The 19,385-nt window shown below is 35.4% G+C and overlaps 1 protein-coding gene across 5 annotated transcripts in view; it reads right to left on the reverse strand.

Annotated features, from left to right (window-relative positions):
- The window catches only part of Lnpk (lunapark, ER junction formation factor), a 52,673-nt gene that overhangs the window by 12,972 nt on the left and 20,316 nt on the right, over positions 1-19,385 (reverse strand). For all 5 annotated transcript variants that reach the window (XM_048425596.3, XM_048425595.3, XM_048425598.3 and 2 more), the window contains exons 5-9: positions 18,192-18,250; positions 14,043-14,083; positions 10,955-11,038; positions 10,817-10,868; positions 1,308-1,505 (exon numbers count right to left, since the gene is read on the reverse strand). In XM_048425596.3, coding sequence (XP_048281553.3) covers positions 1,308-1,505; positions 10,817-10,868; positions 10,955-11,038; positions 14,043-14,083; positions 18,192-18,250 — 434 coding nt within the window. The remainder of the gene's footprint in view (positions 1-1,307; positions 1,506-10,816; positions 10,869-10,954; positions 11,039-14,042; positions 14,084-18,191; positions 18,251-19,385) is intronic.

Genomic DNA, 19,385 nt, shown 5'->3' on the forward strand with positions numbered 1-19,385 from the left:
ACAGTATTCTCACAGAAACTAATTAGAAATGTATGCAAAACATGTTTTATTTACACGCACGTGAAACTTAAGCTACAGTCGCTTGTATAGCCCTATACTAACAGTATAGTCCTTACAACTATATGCGTGGCTAAGCTGCCTGCGAGTCAAAGACTCTTACCCAAGTCTTCAGGTCTTAAACAAACAAAATTTGAATTTACAAATTATAGGTATCTCAAATCACCTACAAAACAACTTAAAAAATGACCTGTTTCAGCCCATTAATTGTCTCAATTTCACAAATACATAACTATTTTATCATTACACATAAAATTGGAAGGTATTAAAATTATTTTAAATACTAAGATTTTTATGCATTCCATTCATAGTCAGTTCTCTTACTTTGTAAATCAATAGTTTCCTAGTCTTCTAAAACCTTAGCTGCATTTTTATAGGAACGGAAGCAAAAAATCTACCATAAATAACATTGGGGTTTTTCTATTTAATAAATGCTCTAATTATCCAACTGATTAAGGTAGTGTCTACTCTCAAAATCATTACTCTAGAAAGTAGCAACTAGTCATAAAGTGCTAAAGTACATGAATTAGAATGAAATACCATAAATAAAATACAGTTTACTCTTATTTAGTAATCTGATATGGAAATCTACACAAACCATGTCATCTGCTAAAGCAATGAATAGATTTCCATGCCCTAATCACACTTCAAAAAATAAAAAGTGGCTGGCCATATGTTACAGCACTGAATAAAAATCCACAAATCAATTACACTCTTAATAGAACTTAAAAGGAGCCTATCAGAAAATACTAAGTTCCATGACTTAGGAGAAAAAAAAATCTACTAGCTCATATTTATAAAAGTAATATCAGGCACTACAATGCTTGAACATTTTTCATGAAATATGGTAATTGTCATGTTTTAGTGTCTATATGAGGAATTAGCAAAGAATATAAGTACTTGCTAAAGTGTTCTCCTCTATCCCAACCATATATAAATCTAGAGCCATTCTAAGAATTGAATATAAAAAGATAATGCTACACTGTAGACTACAGAATGCTACAAAGTTTTATTGCCATTTAAACAAAGAAGCCATAACAGTTAAATGAGCTCAAGAAATAGGTTTGGTATCACAAGGTGCCAGCTGTAAAGAGTTATAGCTAATTGAATATGGAACTCCTGCTTAATCAGATAACTGCTCTGCTATTTCCAAATGAAATGCCATTTCCATACTGTCTGAAAATGGCCCATTCTATTGGTAACCAGAGAAAACAATATAAACTGTAAATAACATTAAGTGCTGTGTTTACCCATTCCAGGCACTGAAGTAGCAGGGGATCCAAGGCGCCTGGGTAAGGCTGGAGCAATAGTCCTTTCTGGAGGTCCCCCAGGAGCCGACACATCCTTTGACGGCCCAGGAGTGACTGGAACTTGTGGAGGAGGGCCCTGATTAGAGCTTGCTGGTGCTGGGGAAAGGTTTCTCTGAGCTGCAGTTCGCTGACGAATCTCTGAGAATAATAATATATTCTAGACTTAATGTCTAATATATTATATTAATAAATCATAAATGACGTTTACTGAAATTTTTTAGCTTAGAAACAGGCACTGTTTCTAAGCATTTATAATGTGAATTCTACAGAACATCCAAACTAGAGAACTCTTTCTAAGAACCCATAATCCAACTGTACAAGTTTATACAACCAAACTAGCCAGATGGTGGTGGTGCACACTTTAATCCCAGCACTCAGGAGGCAGAAACAGGCTGATCTCTTGAGTTCAAGGCCAGCCTGATCTACACAGTGAGTTCCAGGACAGTCAAGGCTATGTACACACAAGATAAACTCTGTCTTGAAAAACAAAACAATACAAAGTCAACTTGATTTGTCTACTGACAAATTCAACATAATAAAATCACCACCCAGCTACGTGTCACATCTTTTTATAACAAGCCTTCCAACAGTGATATGGAAAAGGAAACATCAGAATTGGTGAAAATTTCAAACCGTAGCTTTGTTTTGTAAGACTAAAAATAATAATTTTAATAAGGAAATATATACATATATATTCTGGAAAAATAAAATAATTTAAGTAGTCATAAAAACACTATTTAAAAAGTATGGTTCCACTTCTTAGGTACCTACTCCTTCCTTCACACTGTGGTTACCTTCTTGGCACACTGATTTGTGCAATACATTCGGAGAAGAAAAACTTCTCGTGTGTGTGTGTGTGTGTGTGTGTGTGTGTGTGTATAATGTTCTGTCATACATGACCTTAGCTTTCAGTTTTAGAAATTACAAAATTCTCTACAGCACAGATTGGTCCGATGTGCCAGATTGAAGCTGCCGCTGGGTTTGTAGTTTTGTTTACATATATCTACAGCTGCTTTCAAACAGTTGCGAAAAGGCACAAAAGGAGCACATGGCCCTTACGGCTATTTACTGACTGGCTACACAGACTGTTTCATCATCTACTAAATGACCTAAGCAACATAAACAGTCCCTCTCACACCTTAGCATTAGAGAGCAAATAAAGAGACCCTCTGTGACTGATATAATTCTGTATATCACAGTAAACTGTCACAAGCTTAAATTACTGGGTTGAAACTAAAGAAATCACATGTTCATTGGTCTAAACAGTCAAAGTGCATGAAACATTTCCGATTTGGATTCTATCTGACAGTTTTTTTAAAAAAAATGTTTGTTTAGATAGAGTAGATATATCATAGGGTACATATATCATAGAGTACATATATCAAACTCCTTAGAAGGACCTGGAACTTCTGATCCTCCTGCTTCTATCTCCCTGTAGTGGAATTAGAGGCATGCAGCATCAGGCCCAAGACTTCACATATGCTAGACAGACATTCTATCAACTGAGCTACACTCCAGCCTTAAATTCTTGATGGAAGGATGACATTAATAATCAGTCAACAAAATTTAGTTACCAAATATGAGAATATGCCTAGTTATATTGGTTTTAAATTCAAAATTAAGCCAGACTCAAATTACATTAGAATAAACAAAAGAAAATAAAGTTTAAAAGTAATTCTAAAACATCATGTTATGATAAGAAGACTCTACTCAATCTTCCTTAACTTCAGCTACACTGCTTACTTCATATGCACACAGCCTCTTCTAAACTGATGACATCTCTCAATTTTGCTTCCTCATAATGAAAATACTTAATCACTATGGTTATTGTAAAGAATGAGAAAATTAACATTAAGAGCTTAGCCAGAGCACATGAAAAGTACTTAATAAGTAGTAGTTATTAGTATTAGCACTGATAAACAGGTTTCACGGATTACAAAAACCAAACACTAAGCAATCTAAAGCTAAGTATAGTAAACCACACGGAACCCAAGTAGTAAAGAGGCAAAGGCACAGATCGACTCAAAGTCAGTCTGGACTGCGTGGGGAGACCCACGGTCAAAAACTCAAGGTTGGAGCTATAGTTAGGTAGTAGAACAATTGCCAGAAATAAGCAAAGTCCCGAGTTCAGTCCCTAACACTGGAAAAATAGAACTAAAGAAGTAAGAATGGAAGCTTTCCTAAGCAATCTAGTTCCTACAGTGATTATATTTTATAGGAACGGAAAACTGGCTCAGCACTTAGGAGAAGAGTAGGGTCAGTTCCTAAAACCCACATGGCAGCTTACAACTGTCTGTAATCTCAGTTCTAGGGGTTCCAGTGCCCAGTTCAGTCTTTCATGGGCACCTGGAAGGCATGAAGTGCACTTACATAGCAAACATATATATATGTGTATGTGTGTGTGTTTAATATATATAACATTTTAAAAATTATTTCTTTTCTATGTAAGTGTTTGCCTTTGTGTATGTATGCCCACCACATGCATCCTGCCTGGTGTCCTCATCAGATCCCCTGGAACTAGACTTGCAAATGCCTGTACGTCACCAGTAGGTGCCGGGAAGGGAACCCAGTTCTTCCGTAAGTGTTCTTTACTGCTGAGCCATCTCTCCAGCCTCTAAATATTTCTTTTTTTTAAAAAAAATACAGATATTAGGGAATTAGAGAGATGGTTCAGTGTTAAGAGCAATGTTTGTTTTTCCACAGGACCTAGGTTTGATTCCCAGCACACATACCAACATTGTGATCAACAGCTCCAGTTCCAGGGAATCTGATATCCTCTTTGGGCCTCTTCCAGCACCAGGCACACACGTGGTACACAAATATACATGCAGGCAAACCACTCATATAAATTAAAATAATAAAATATTTAATTTATACATTAAGTGTTTCACAAGTTATTTTTGGGTTTCTTTAGTGAAAATCTAACAATGTAAAAATTAAAATCTGTCCCTGGTGCATGAGTTGGCTTTTTGGAGCCTATTCCCTACGGTGGGATGCCTTGCTCAGCAGTGGGGAGGGGCTTGGTCCTATCTCAACTTAATGTGCCAGGCTTTGTTGACTCCCCATGGGGGCCTTACCCTTTCAGAGGAGTGGATAGAGGATGGGTTCAGAAGGAGGTAGGGGGTGGGTGTGGGAAGGGGAGGAGGGAGAACTGGAGCTGGAATGTAAAATGAAAAAAAAATTTAAAAATTAAAATCTGTATCTGTAGATTTCTGTTAATAATTCTTAAGCTGAATATTCTATAATGAAAATATAACAATTTTACTTTTCAAAATTGACCTAGGCATTTCCAATAGTGATTTGATTATTAACTTCTAACTCACAGAAGCTATGGGCTATTCAAGGAAGTATCTCCTTGCAATACTGGAAAGACTATGCAAGCACATAACTGTTTGCAGATTCTCACATGGAAAGGGCACCATGTCTTAAAAACTATACTACGAGGCTTTATTTTTGTAATGCCAAGAGACTTGGTAGATATCTAGATGGTTTATTGACTCCTCCTACTACCCACTACTTTCCAAATGTAATCACATTAAACTATGTCAATCTACTTTCTCTAGCTAGTACAGTGGTTCTCAACCTTCCTGTAATACTGCAACCCTTTAATACAGTGCTTCTTGTCATAATGACTACAACCATAAAATTTCCATTGCTACTTCATAACTGTAGTTTTGCTGTTATGAATCACAATGTAAGTATCTGTTATGCAACCCCGTAAAAGGGTCATCAACCCTCCCAAAGGAGTTGCGACCCAGAGGTTGAGAACCACTGCTCTAGTTGCTCCTTTTCCACTGACACTGCCATAACTTGTATGATTCATGACCTCCTCTTGCATCTATACTAGATTATATCCTAAATTTATGTCTCAGTTTTGTTCTCTGTTCTATCCAATCTCCAGGCTTTAAAAAAAAAAAAGGTCTTCTTGATTTAGATTTCATCTTACACTTCTCACAGTGGTTATGACAATAAAACAAATAACAACTCATGCTGGCAAGGATGTGAAGTAAGGGGAAAATTCCTCCATGCTGGTGAGACTGCAAATTTATATAGCCACTATGGAAATCAATGTGGCAGTTCCTCAGGAAGATGGGAATCTATCTACCTCAAGATTCAGCTGTATTACTCTTGGGCATACACCCAAAGGAGATATCATCCTACCAGAGACAGTTGCTCAACCATGTTCACTGCTGCTCTATTCATAATAGCCAGAAATTGAAACAACCTAGATATCCTCAACAGATGAATGGTGAGAAAATATGGAACACTTACAATATAGAATATTACTCAGCTGTTTTTTTTAATGAAATTGTAAAATTCCCAGGTAAATGGGAATTGAGGTAACTCAAGATAGACAAAAATGTATGTATTCTCTCATACGTGGATATTAGCTGTTAAGTCAATAGTAACCAAGGTATAATCTAGAGTCACAAAGGTTAGGTACAGAGTAAGGGACTCGGAGGGGACAGATAAATCTCCCTAGAAAAGGGAGATGGGATAGGGGTTGTAGGGGGGATGGGTGGAGAACAACTGGAACAGAGGATCAAGTGGGGGTGGGGGACAGAGAGACAAGGGAGGAACATAAGGAGAAGGAGCTGAAATTAAGGGCCTTTTGAGGGGTAGTATGGAAACCTAATACAGGAGAAGCTTCCTAAAATATATAAATATATGAAGACAATCTAAATTAAACCACCAAATAAAGGGGGAAACAGAACCCCAAACTGAACAGCTCTTGTCACCAAATAAAGCTTCCAGGAATCCAGAAATGAATTACATTTAAGTTGAGTTGCTAGCCATAGCGGTCCTACAGGAACCAAAAGGCTGCTATTCACAAACTGGTGGCAAGGCCCTATTGCTGAAGACACCTACAGAGCTCACTGAATGTGGAGAGTCTAGTTGGTGCCTACATAGAGACTACCCATATACGCCATTGTCTTTGGTACAGGAAAGTACTCTGCATGCTACCAAAGGAGAAACAAAAACAATAACCCAGCTTACAAACCTTTTGATCTACATACAACATTGTCGTACCCACAAGACATGCTAATGCAATGGTGGGGCAAAGCCTGTGGGAGTAACCAACCAATATCTGATTTGACTTAAGGCCCACTGTGGGCAGTGCTACACCTGGGCTGGTGGTCCTGAGTTCTATAAGAAAGCAGTCTGAGCAAGCCATGAGGAGCAAGTTAGTAAGCAGCGTCCTTCTATGGCCTCTGCATCCGCTCCTGCCTCCAAGTTCTGGCCCTGTTTGAGTTCCTGTCTTGACTTCCTTTGATGATGAATAGCAATGTGGAAGTCTAAGCCAAAGAAAAATAAGACTTTCCTCTTCAACTTACTTTTGGTCTTAGTATTTCATCATAACAACAGCAACCATAACTAAGAGAGTACATTAGAATTAAATACAGTCCTCAATTTCAAGATCTTGAAAATGAAAAAGTTTAGTCCTTGAAAAATTTAGTACTGTACAATCAAGATCTTGAAAGAAATTTAATTTTTCACCATTCCCAAATACTTACATTTCTATATAATATAGAGGGTACTCAGAAGTTTATATTGTGGCAAATTTCATTTTTCATTTGTCTAATCTTTATCACTTTTTAAAATGAGACAAAAATCTTCCTGTTATCTAGTCCATAAGAATATACGCATCTAGGCAGCAAACAGTTCGACCTCATCTGCATGCACAGAGATCCCTACTTTATATGCTTATTCCCTCATAGCAAACAATAACCAATGTTTTTTTAAGAATAAAATTCTCTAAAAACTCTTTACCAAAAAAAGAATGTTAGGGAAAGATCTCTGAAAGTCATCAAAAAACAAAGAAAAATCCAGAAACCCTTTCAGTTAGAAGCTGTCTAAGAAGAAAAGACAACTAAACATAACTAGAACTCAAATGGTATCATGGAAAAGAGTAATGTACAGCCTTTGGTTAATAATATGAACATATCACATGGCTACAAACATACCTTCTTGTTATGATAAAACAAGAAACTTGGCACAAGAAAAACAGGAACTCTACACTGTCTTTGACATTTGTTTACAAACCAAAGCTGTTCTAAAAAAAAATGAAATCTACTTGGAACTGGAAGAGAATGTCAGGAAGATGGCTAATCACCCAGTAAGCACGCTATTTCTTTTAACATAAAACCTAGGCAATCAAACAACACTATCCTCAAAAATTATAATCAGTCTAAGCACAGTAAACATTAACAACTCAGTTACACAAAATAATCTAATATACATGCATCAATTTTTGCAGGTCAGCAATTTGTAAGAGAGCTAGCAAAACAGACACTTCAAATTAAAATCCTTTTGGAGAGTAGACCTTTCAAGGAAGGGCCATATAGTATGCAATATAGTATTTAGTATACCTCACTTTCTGTTAATCAAAACTCAGATGAAAAAGTAAGAGAAGACAAGAAGGAATGAGAGAGGAAGGGAAAAGAGGAGGGAGGCAAGGGAAGAGGGAACGCTAGAATGCAAGTGCAGCAGAAACTAAAGATTTAAACCAACAGGAACTCAGAACTAACACAAACATAAAACCAGCACCGATGTGATCATCGCCTATAAGAACAACAGCAGATTAAGAAAGGAGGGACACATCTGCAATCCCAGCACTCAGGAGTCTGAGGCAGAAGGACTGCCACAAGTTCCAGATTAGTTTCAGCTACAGAGTGTAACCCTGTCTGCAATAAGCAAAGAAGATATGAAACTAAAAGATGCTGAATAAGATTTAATGTAACTAAAATGTAATTCTGAAAAGGTAGAATAAAAATTATAACACAATTTAGAACTTTATAAATAAGAAAAAAAACAGAGTCAAGATATCCTAGAATAATATGCCACCCCCAAAAAAGTGTATTTTAGTTAAAGTTTTAAGTTTTTGAGAGAGATGGGACTGGGAAAATAGCTCAACCATAAAATGTATGTAGTACAAGTTGCAGGACCTGAGCTCAGTCCCCAGAACCCACAAAATGAAAGACCAGACAAGAACCTCCCTTGTAATCTCTGTTGGGGAAGCAGAGACAGGTGATCTCTAGGTTGCTAGCCGGACAACCTAGGCTACTTGGAGAGCTAAAGGGAAGTGAGAGACCCTGCCAAAAAAAAAAGAAAAAAGAGGTAAACAGCACCTGAAAAGACAGCATGAGGATGTCCCCCGGCCTCCACATACATTTGCATACACATGTGTGTATAACTATACATACAAGAGGACACACACACACACAATATATAAATTTTTAAGGTTAAAAAATGATACCCTCATCTCTTTATTCTACAAGGCACCTGCCTATAAGTATTCAATACATTTTTAATTAAAAGTCTTTAATAATTTGAGGGAGAAAACTGTGTGCCTGTATGCCACGGAGCATATGTGGAGGTCAGAGGACACCTTCAAGGAGTCAGTTCTCCTTCTAACTGTGGATGCTGGGGTAGACTGAGGCCATCATGCTTGGCAGCAAAAGCCTTTACCCACTGAGACATCTTGCCTGCTCCTTAAAGGCATTTTTTAAATGAGTGATGACAATACAGCTAAAAATTAATCCTCGCTAAGACTGTCCAAAAGCCGTGCAAGTGTGCAAGCCAGATGAAATCAGCAGTAGTTTTCTGCAACTATGATATGGTGTCAGAGGAAAAATAGTATTTGTGTCTCAAATTTTCTAAAAAAAGTTTAAATTCTTAAAATAACTTGCTTGAAATATTTCAGTATTTAGTATACCTAGAAAAGCAACAGCCACAGTTTTTTGCAAAATACCACATGGAAAACATATTTACTAGTGTTATTACTTATTCAGCAGTATTAAATGATTCCTACAGTCAAGCTAATCGGCCATTCCCATCACGCCAGTTTTCCTGTATATGGAGAGAACACATAAAATCCACTGTCTTTGCAAATTTCAAGCAAACAATACAGCATTACTAAATACAGTCACCATAGTGTGCATTAGCTGTCTGTGTGTCATACTCATCTACTTAACTACAGCTCTGGGTTCTTTGACCGATATCTCCCTACTGCCCCCATCACCTCTGTATCTCTGGAAACAACAATTTTACTCTCTGTTCCTATGGATTCAGACTTCAGCAGTACTTCTTTAGAGTATGTACACAAAAATGTTTCACCCAGAATAAAACTTTTTTCTATGATTGCTTAACAAATGTATAAACTATAGAAAAACTTAACACTGATTATGACTATGGGAATTTCTTTAGAAATATATTATCTAATTTATTATAATTGTATGTGAACTTTTACTTTTACCAAAAAAGCAGTGAAAAAATAAAGAAAAGAACAAGCTAATATTTCTCTAATTCAAAATCCTAGTTATAAAGACTGGGTGAATTCTTCCCACACAGCCATACCAGTTAGGAAACCTAAAATATGACTCATTTAATCTTCATGGTCCTTGTGGATATTTATAAAAACATTCCCTCTCAAAGCTATAAATAGTATCATAACCTTAAAACCAGGCTTCAATTCTGCATGGACAAGAGTTAGTTTTCTATGTAATTTTTTCTTCAATGCCACAAAATCTTGAATACTTACCAGATTCTAGTGAAAAAAAATAAAGATTAAAAACTAATGCAAACTCAAAATATTCACATTCCACTTCAGGAGATATTTCATATAGCCGTATGAAATGACTTCTGGGGGCTGATGAGGAGACTCAGTAGGTAAATACTTACCCCATAGCCTGAGAACCTAAGCTCAACCCCTTTAACCTACATAAAGGTGGAAGGATTGAGTCAACTGCACAGTTACCCTCTGACCAATACACATGAGCCCTGGCATACATGACCCCCCCCCGACAACACACATCCTACATACAATAATAATAAACTAAATTTAAATTTAAATAATTCGCAATAAATATAAAATGACTCGAAATTTTATAATACTTAATGTAAAGGTGATGATAGGCAATACAACTCCAAATATTTGTTGTTATATGAAATTTTTCTTTCTATATATTTCTATATGAACTATACAAAAATTTCATATATATCCAATTCTCTTTTTTCTCATTTTTAAATTATTTACTTTTTTATTAAGTAAATGTGTTATTTTAAAGTTTTTTAACTGTCACAAAAATCTTCATTCTCCAGAAGGATCTCATAAAAACGAAAAGATATTAATAACAGATATTCCTAAGACTATTATTTGCAAAGGAAAAAGCTCATTATAATATAAGTAAAATTAATTAAATTTCAAAATTAAAACCAATTATTTATTTTAATCTCAATAAATATTCAATATTCTAACTTATCAACATATTCCAACAAAATAAAAGCAAAAATATTGTTATCTATTTTATGTCATATGTCAGATTACCAAGTATAAATGAACATAAAAGCATTTAACTTTTTACACACCACCAACACACACTTGTGAACTCACTTGGGTAAATATGGATCTTTCCAACAGCAGCAGCAGTTTCTACAAAGTTATTTACCTTGTCCTGGTTTTGCGGTTACAGCTGCTCCAGCAGATGGCGGCTCAAACTCCTGTCAATTACAATACTGTTTAAATTATGCTGTCCCGAATACAATGGAGAAGTTGTAATGAAGAAACAGCAGAGTCACAGCTTTACCTTTGCTTTCTTTGATTCTGGATCAAACCTTTCGAGAATTAACTTAGCTGTCTTATAAGTTTCTTTTTCCATGACTTCTTCAAGCTACAAACAAAATTTCACATAAATTGTTATTTTTTGAGACATTATTTGTTTTTATAAATTGTATTCAAAAGATACTAAAATCTTGGAATTAAGAAAAATAAAATCACCCCTCTCCTGGTTGTACTTACATTCAGCAATTGTATCTAAATAGAAAGATTTCCTACGATCAAATAATTAAAATCCAAGCTTTTAAAATAGTTTTTAACCTCTAACACATTGCTTGTATTTTAGCAGCTTTACTGCAAGGAAATACCAAATATGGCTAATTGTTTACATATAATGAGGAGAATAATTACATGCACCGACTTCAATAATGGAATGTGCAGAAATCTATCAGCCATCATTATTGGAAGTTATTAGACATGACAAGCAAATGACAGGCAATTCCTCAGATTTATTTCCTCATAGCACTTAATGCTATTAATTTAAGAAGGTCGTTAGCCAAGAGCTTTACAAAATAAAATCTCTGTGCCAATTAACTGCTGTCAGCATCGATTTTAGATTATTTATTAGCAGAAGCAATTAGCTTGCTGCGAGTGCAGTGAGAGCACTAACTGGGAGCACAGCCGCGGCTTTGCTCAGGTGACTCAAAAGCTAACGTCCTCCCCACCCCACCCCCCCCCTTTTTTTTCTGAGATTCAAACGACTTTAGAATTTTAAAAAAATCCAACAGGATTTAAGTAAAATTTGTACTGGGTTTTATGCTCACACTAGGGACTGTAATTAAAATACTTCTTGTTCTAGCACTTTACTTACTACGCTCTCAAGTCACTTTAAAGCCTAATACAGGGGTTTGATTTTAAAAGTAATCACTAGTAAAATATAACTTCAGCAATATTTAGAGTTAAGATCTAGTCTAAGATAGTCAGCGCGACAAAAAACTAAGGTGCAATATAAAATGCTTTTGGAAAAATTGGAACAGGACCTTCTCCTCAGTGACCAACAACCACTTATGTTCATTATAGGGCGTGTTCACTCAGGGACACTTATTTTAGAAAGAGACTCAAATGACATTTACTTAGCTAAAGCATAGCTTTAAAAGAAATAACCCACACAATAGAAGTTAATAGTTTCCCCATTAAATGTTCAACATTTAAGAAGCTAAGTTCTGAGAAGATAAATGAATCTCAATTTAGTAAAACTAAAATATTTTACTAATTATTCCACAATTATAATAAATTAATAATGATAAATAATATACAATAAATAAAGTTACTTTAATTTTATGATGTAAAATTCATTTTGGACTAGAGAAAAACTAAGAATGGAGGTAGAGAAAGGGTATCACAGAATACATCCCCAAATCAATGTCATCATGGAATATTAAAGAATTTATTCTCTGATGCTAATTCCTTTTAGATTTATTGTGAAACAGAACTCTCAGTGACAAAAGAAATGCTCTACACTAGCACAATAGAAGTCACTAAGATGAATACGGTGAGCGAGCACTTAAAATGTTGCACTGTGACCTACAGATCAAATTTACAGTTTTATTCCACTATGAATAATAAAAACGTAAATGTCAGAGTGGAAAGATTCCATCAGCATAGCTACAGGTGCAGCCTACTGCTAGGTTTACAAAGACTGGCATATTAAGAAAATTAAGCCAGTCTCAGAAAAGCAGGTATTGTATGTTTTCTCCTATATGTGATTCTTAGGTTTTGCACACATACAAAAACATGTATAAATATGGCATGAGAAAAGTGGAACTGTCTAAGGGGACTAATGGAAGTGGGGAGACCAAGGGGATACGAGAAGGGAACTTGCTCAATACAATACATACTTGTGAGAATATGTCCTTATGTAACATAATAAATATAATAACTATATGCAGTGAAAGTCTTTAAAAGATAAAAATGTTTTAAATTTTTTAAAAGATTAGACCAAACTATCATCTTTAACAGAGAACTCAAATCAATGCTATTTCAACAACTGCGATTCCTAGTAGATCAGTCAGCCTTAATATTCACTTGTGTGTCTGTTTCATTTATTTTCCTTAATAAGATAATTCTAAAGTACTAATTGATACAAACCCACTCCCCATTACGTTTTGTAATTGTTACTTACATACAATTCTTTTCATACATGAAAATTACATGAAATTCTTTTCATACAACATGCACCCATCATGAGGTACTGTGCTACCACAGGCAAGCAAGTGATCAAGGACTAAAACCTTTAAAAGGTCAGGAGCCAAAATGAATTGTCATCAGTTTAAGTTGAACACCTCAGTTCTTTACCACAGCAACAGAAAACGAATCAACTTACTATACTCCAGACACAAGTACACTAAACAGACTATGTATACTTGAATACTTGAGTAAATTCCATCTTACGAGTTTCTATATAACATCATACTATCAGCAATCACTACCATTTCCACTTTAATACTAAGAAAACGTGTAAAACCACAGAGGCAAACCCAAGATCAACTCACTTATACAGACATTCATGTGCCGGCCTCTGAGCCCCTCAGCCCTTTTTCTTACCCTAGTACTCTTCCCAAAACACACAAGTCATTCACAAACTAGCCTCACAATGGGTACCCGTGTGCTCACCATTGCAGGGGTAAAGCAAAAGATACTAGAAAAATATCACAGTCTCTCATTTCAGTCTTTCTATGTTGACTTTCTCTTATAACTAATATTCCCCCCCCCACTCTGTACTAAAGAAACCTAAGAATGAACACAAGTACACATTTCCTCCACTGGGGCTCTAAAAAACACTCTGGGTACTCACCTTTATACCCTCTGCCTCATTTAGTTCTTCAATATGAATTATTTGCATACTTTCCCAATTAGCATAGTTCTCAGAATCTAAAAACACCACATCTAACCTTTTTCCTGCGTATTATCATTAACTACAAAAAAGTCATAATTTCAACATCAAAATATTGTCAAAAGTGTTCCTTGAAGAGTCACTAAGGTATAATATATAATAAACATTAATTATTCAGTTCTTAACTTATTTATATAAATTAACTTTAGATAAAAATTTAACTTACTATCTTTTTCTTCTGGGATTTTAAATCATCCAAGGCTTCGTCTAGAAAACAAGATTTAAATCAAAGTTAAATCAAATATTAAGATGCTTAGATATGAGATTCAATCATTATAAATAATATACATGAAGTAAACACAAGAAATGTCCAGGATTCCTCTAAATTTATCACATATGCAGAGATAAAAATTATCTTAATGTTTACCCATACATTTCATATTCTGGCTGTATTATACATTTCAAGATTCAGGAAAAATATTAATGAACTTTATATAGACAAAATTTTTTAAACAATTTATTTTTATCTTATGTGCATTGGTGTTTTGCCCGCATGGATGTCTGTGTGAGGGTGTCAGATTCCCTAGAACTAGAGTTACAGACAGTTGTGAGTTGCCATGTGGTGCTGGAAAGTGAACCAGAGTCCTCTGGAAGAGCAGTTAGTGTTCTTAACCACTGAGCCACCTCTCCAGCCCCTAGACAAAATTCTTTATGTTTTCAGAAACAATACTTTACTTGTTTTTAATATTTCACATTAATTTACAGATACTGAATCTCCTTTTATATACTAATAAAAATATTCTATTTATAAGCATGGTACTTATTTTAATAATAAACTTTTGAAATTCTTCATTATATCTGAGAAGAGGCGTAAAAAAGATATCAGTAGCATTTCAAAATTAAAGATTTCTAAAATTTGCATGCTTATTTAAGTTTGCAAAGTGGGACATGAAGAATCATTTCAAAAGATATCCCTTATGTCATGCGTGGTGCTGCTCACATTTAATACTAGGGAGAGGCAGAGGCAGAAAGATCTCTGTGAGTTCAAGGCCAGCCTGGTCTACATAAGAATTTCTAGGTGCCAGAGATACATGCTGAAATTCTGCCCCAAAATAATAATTTTTAAATAAAAATAAATAATTTTGGAAAAATAAAAGAGGGGTTGGAGGGACGGCTCAGAGGTTAAGGGCACTTGTTGCTCTTGTACAGGACCCAGGTTCACTTACCAGCACCCATATGATGGCTCACCAGAACCCTTAGTTCCAGTTCAGGGATCTGAAACCCTCCTTCTGACCTTCACAGGCGCTGGGCATTCGTGCTGCACATACACGCATGCAGACAAACACACATACATATTAAATAAAACAAAAAAGGAATCCCTTTACAAATGTGTTAAGTTTCTAGTTTTTCTGTAGAAATAATTAGTAAAAATTAGTAACTCCTGCAAATTGTTCTCAGGCCTGCACACGTACAGCGTGACACCTATACGCCCACATACAAACACAATAAATAAATAATGTAGAAAAATAAATTTTCCAGGGAACAATATTAGGATTATAGAGCAGTTATCAATACAAGTTTGATTTGACAAGGATCTGGAAAGATGGCTCAGCAGTTGCAGAACACTTGCTATCTTGCAGAGAACTAGAGTGTAGTTCCAAACACCCATATCGGGCAACTCACAACCACCTGGAAGTCCAGTTCCAATGATCAAATGCCCTCTTCTAGCCTCCACAGATATCTGTACTACATACACGGGGCATATAAATACATGCAGGTGCACGCACACACACACACACACACACACACACACACACACACTAAAACTTTTTAAATGGAAATATTAAGTGTATTTAGATAGTGTTTGTCAAAGATTAAGCATGTAATTATATTCAAAGAGTATAGGGTTGCCAAAAAAGTAGGATAAGGAAAAGTGTGAGAAAAAGAAAAAAAAAATCAAAGGTGTCTGAAGATAAGTGGTTATTTGGACTAGGCCACATATCCTAAAGCAGACAGAAGTGAAGTCATATGCAAGGAGAATGTTTTAAAGGCCATCTATTTATACAACCTTATTTATATACTGAATCAAACAAAATATTCTTAAAGCAAGTAGAACTTCTTAAATTATCAGAAATTTTTTATATTTTATATTAATATTTTTAAGTATGATTAATTCATTATATTATTATTACTCTATTTTAAGATATACTTCAAAATAATGTAAATAGTGAAGATGAAGGCAAAAACAAAATTAAGATGGACCATGAGTTGATAACTGTTTCAGTAGAATCACAGATATTTATTAATTCAGTATACTAAACTTTGTACAGTGGGGGGGGGACAAGAAAAGAAAAAGAAGCAGACCATATGGAAAGTTTATTTTTAGAAGAATGTATATATCTCACTGAACTCTGAGAGGTCAAGCTGATGCTTAGCTAGGGTCTTACTGCAGAGGAAAAAGACCAAGGCCAGCCCAGCTACAAGCTGTGACTTATCTGCATGGCACTCCAGTAAACAATGGCACAAAAGCTGTGGGAGTAACCAAAGCTCTCTACTTAGATTCAGAAAACCAAATACTACTATTCTGTTAACACAGTGGTTTTCAACCTATGGGTCATAACTCCTGTACAGGTCAAATGACCCTTTCACAGGGGTCACATATCAGATATCCTGCATATCAGATATTTACATTATGATTCATAACAGAAGCAAAATTATAGTTATAAAGTGGCAATGGAAATAATTTTATGGTTAGCGTTCACCACAACATGAGGAATGGTATTAAGGGGTCGCAGCATTAGGAAAGTTGAGAACCACTATGCTCAAGATAACCCGTAATGGCATTCTGTCCTACCTATAGATCAGTGCCTCACTCAACCATCACCAGAGAACCTTTCTTTGTAGTACATGGGAACTAACAAAGAGACTTACAACTAGGCAATGTTTAGAGAGTGAGGGACTTTGGAACATTTCAGTCCTAAATGGGATTCTTCAAACTCCTTCCCCCAGGGCTCAAAGAGCTATGAAAGAGGCAGTGAAGAGACTGTAGAGCCAGAGGGGATGGGTGACACCAAGGCAACAGTGTCTTCTAGATACAAAAGGACAGGTGCATATATGAACTCACAGAGACTTGGGGCAGCAAACACAGGGCTTACACAGAGTCACGTCAACATGGTTCCAGTGCTGAAAAATAGAAACGGATACGATTTCCCATCCCTAACCAAAAAGCTTGCTCCAAATGGCATCCTCTTGCAAAGGAAAAATCAGTTTTCTTTAATGGAGTCTTATTGGGCATGTTAACCACACTTTAGGGTAGGCCCCATGCCCAGTAATACATGACCAACACAAAATGAACTCAAAGGTATTTTTATAGGCCTTTTGTCTCATATTTGCCTTTTGGACTTTTTTTTTGTTTCACTTATATATCATGATGTTTGATTTTGTGTTTTTATGGGTTTTGTTTTTGCATGTATCTGAGTGTGTATATGTGTGTTTCTTGTGATTTTTTTTTGTTTTTGCTTTTCTTATTCTGGCTTTTTCTTTAATTGCCTATTTGTTTTCAAAAGAGAGAGAAAAAAAGGGTGTGGAGTTAGCTAGGTATAGAAGTGGGAGGATCTGGGAGGAGTTGAGGGAGGGAAAACAATGATCAGAATATTGTATGAAAAAATTTTCAATAAATAAATGTATAACTGATTAAGATATTTCTTAAGACTTGGAAATCTTTACAACTTGCCCATATATAAAACATACACAGAAGCTGATTCTTTATTTTTATATTTCAATTAAAACGAAGTAAAGGGCTATGAGGTTAATGAGAGTAATACAGTTAAAAGAAAAGTCAGAAGGCCAGAGAAATGGCTCTGCAGTTAAAAGCACTGGTTACTCTTCCAAAGGACCCAGGTTCAATTCCTAGCACACACAGACACTCACAACCATCTTCAACTAGGAGATCCAATGGCCTCTCCTTGACTCCACAGGTACCAGGTGGTACACACATAGTATAAACAAACATGCAGGTAAAATTCCCATACACATAAAATAATAAAATAAATAAAAAGAACAAGAATATGTGTGTTATATTTTACTTTGTACCAATGTTTCCCACAAAGATTAATTTAACAAATATAATTTGCTTTTATTTAAAAAAATGTTTTGTGAAAAAATTCTAAATAAGAACTGATATATATGAAAAATAGAAATTTATTACATTCAAACTTCATTTTATTGTAGAGCAAAGAATTCTGATACTTATACACTATAATCTCATACATACTATGATCTCATAAACTATTTCATAACTAGCTTATAAAATATCGCACAATGAGTTTGCTTATTTAATATATATTTATAAAAAATATTTGGAACTTAAACTTACTATTTCTCTCTGTTCTCTTGGAAAAGAAGAAAATAAGCACAGTTCTTATGGTCCAGATGCTAGAGAGGAAGCAAAATTCAAAACAAAATCAGAATCCATAGACTTTAATTAGGGTTAGGTATTTTTCTCTACATATTAAAAGTCAAAAAGTAGTATATTCTCTCAAGGAATCCAGTAGATTGTCTGAGCTTTCAACAGAGGAGTTCTTTACCTAAACTCCATAAGGGTTCCCTTGGAATTATAAAACGGCCTTTGTTTGTATGAGTTTACTTCTCTAGAGAAACCATTGCTTTTGTCAGTTTCTAAGGAGTCTATGAATCCACCAAGACATTAAGAACAATATTACAGAATGCTTTCTTTTATTAATATTTATTTTATTTTTACTTATGTGCATGTGTCTGTGCATTTGTATGTGCATATGTGTGGTGATGTCCATAGAGGCCAGAAGAAGGTGCAAGATACCTGGAGCTGAAGTCACAGTTGTAAACCTACTAACACAGATGCTAGGAACTGAACTCAAGTCTCTCTCTGCAAGAGCAGCACAAGTCTTAACCACTGAGGCATCTCTCCAACCTCAGGATGCTTTCTCTAAATAAGTATCAATTCCAAAGACTTTTCTTAAATGTTCCCTTGTCGGAACAGGCATGTATGTTCCCTTGTGTGAACAGGCAAGAATGTTTTGCTTTTCCAAACATGAGCATTATTACATAATCCATTGGAGAGTTCTTCTTTATGTAATAGAATAGGCTATCTGGAGAAGGAAATGGAGGGGAGCCTTACTTTCAAATAAATCCTTGATAAAAAAAGATTTAACTAAATAACTCCTTTTAAGATTTCATAGTAGCTAAGTAGTGTTGACACATGCCTTTAATCCCAGCACTCTGAAGGTAGAGGCAGGTGGATTTCTGTGAGTTGGAAGCCAGACTGGTCTACAGAGAGTTCCAGGACAACCAAAGTCATACAGAGAAACCTTGCCTCAAAAAAGGGTTTTAAGGTAATAACTCTTTAGGCTTTGAACTACTATTATATCAAAAAATATTAAAAGAATTAAGAGAAACTGAAAACTAATCCTACCACAACCTTGTCAAGGTCATCGCTTCAAGTCAATATAAACATAGAAAAACAGCAGCCAGCCAGATGGCTGTGGACACCTGACAACATGAGCGCACAGTCAGCCCCACAGTGCTGTCCATA

Source organism: Myodes glareolus, chromosome 21, assembly GCF_982192425.1.
Source record: "Myodes glareolus chromosome 21, mMyoGla1.1, whole genome shotgun sequence".
NCBI classification, from domain to species: domain Eukaryota; kingdom Metazoa; phylum Chordata; class Mammalia; order Rodentia; family Cricetidae; genus Myodes; species Myodes glareolus.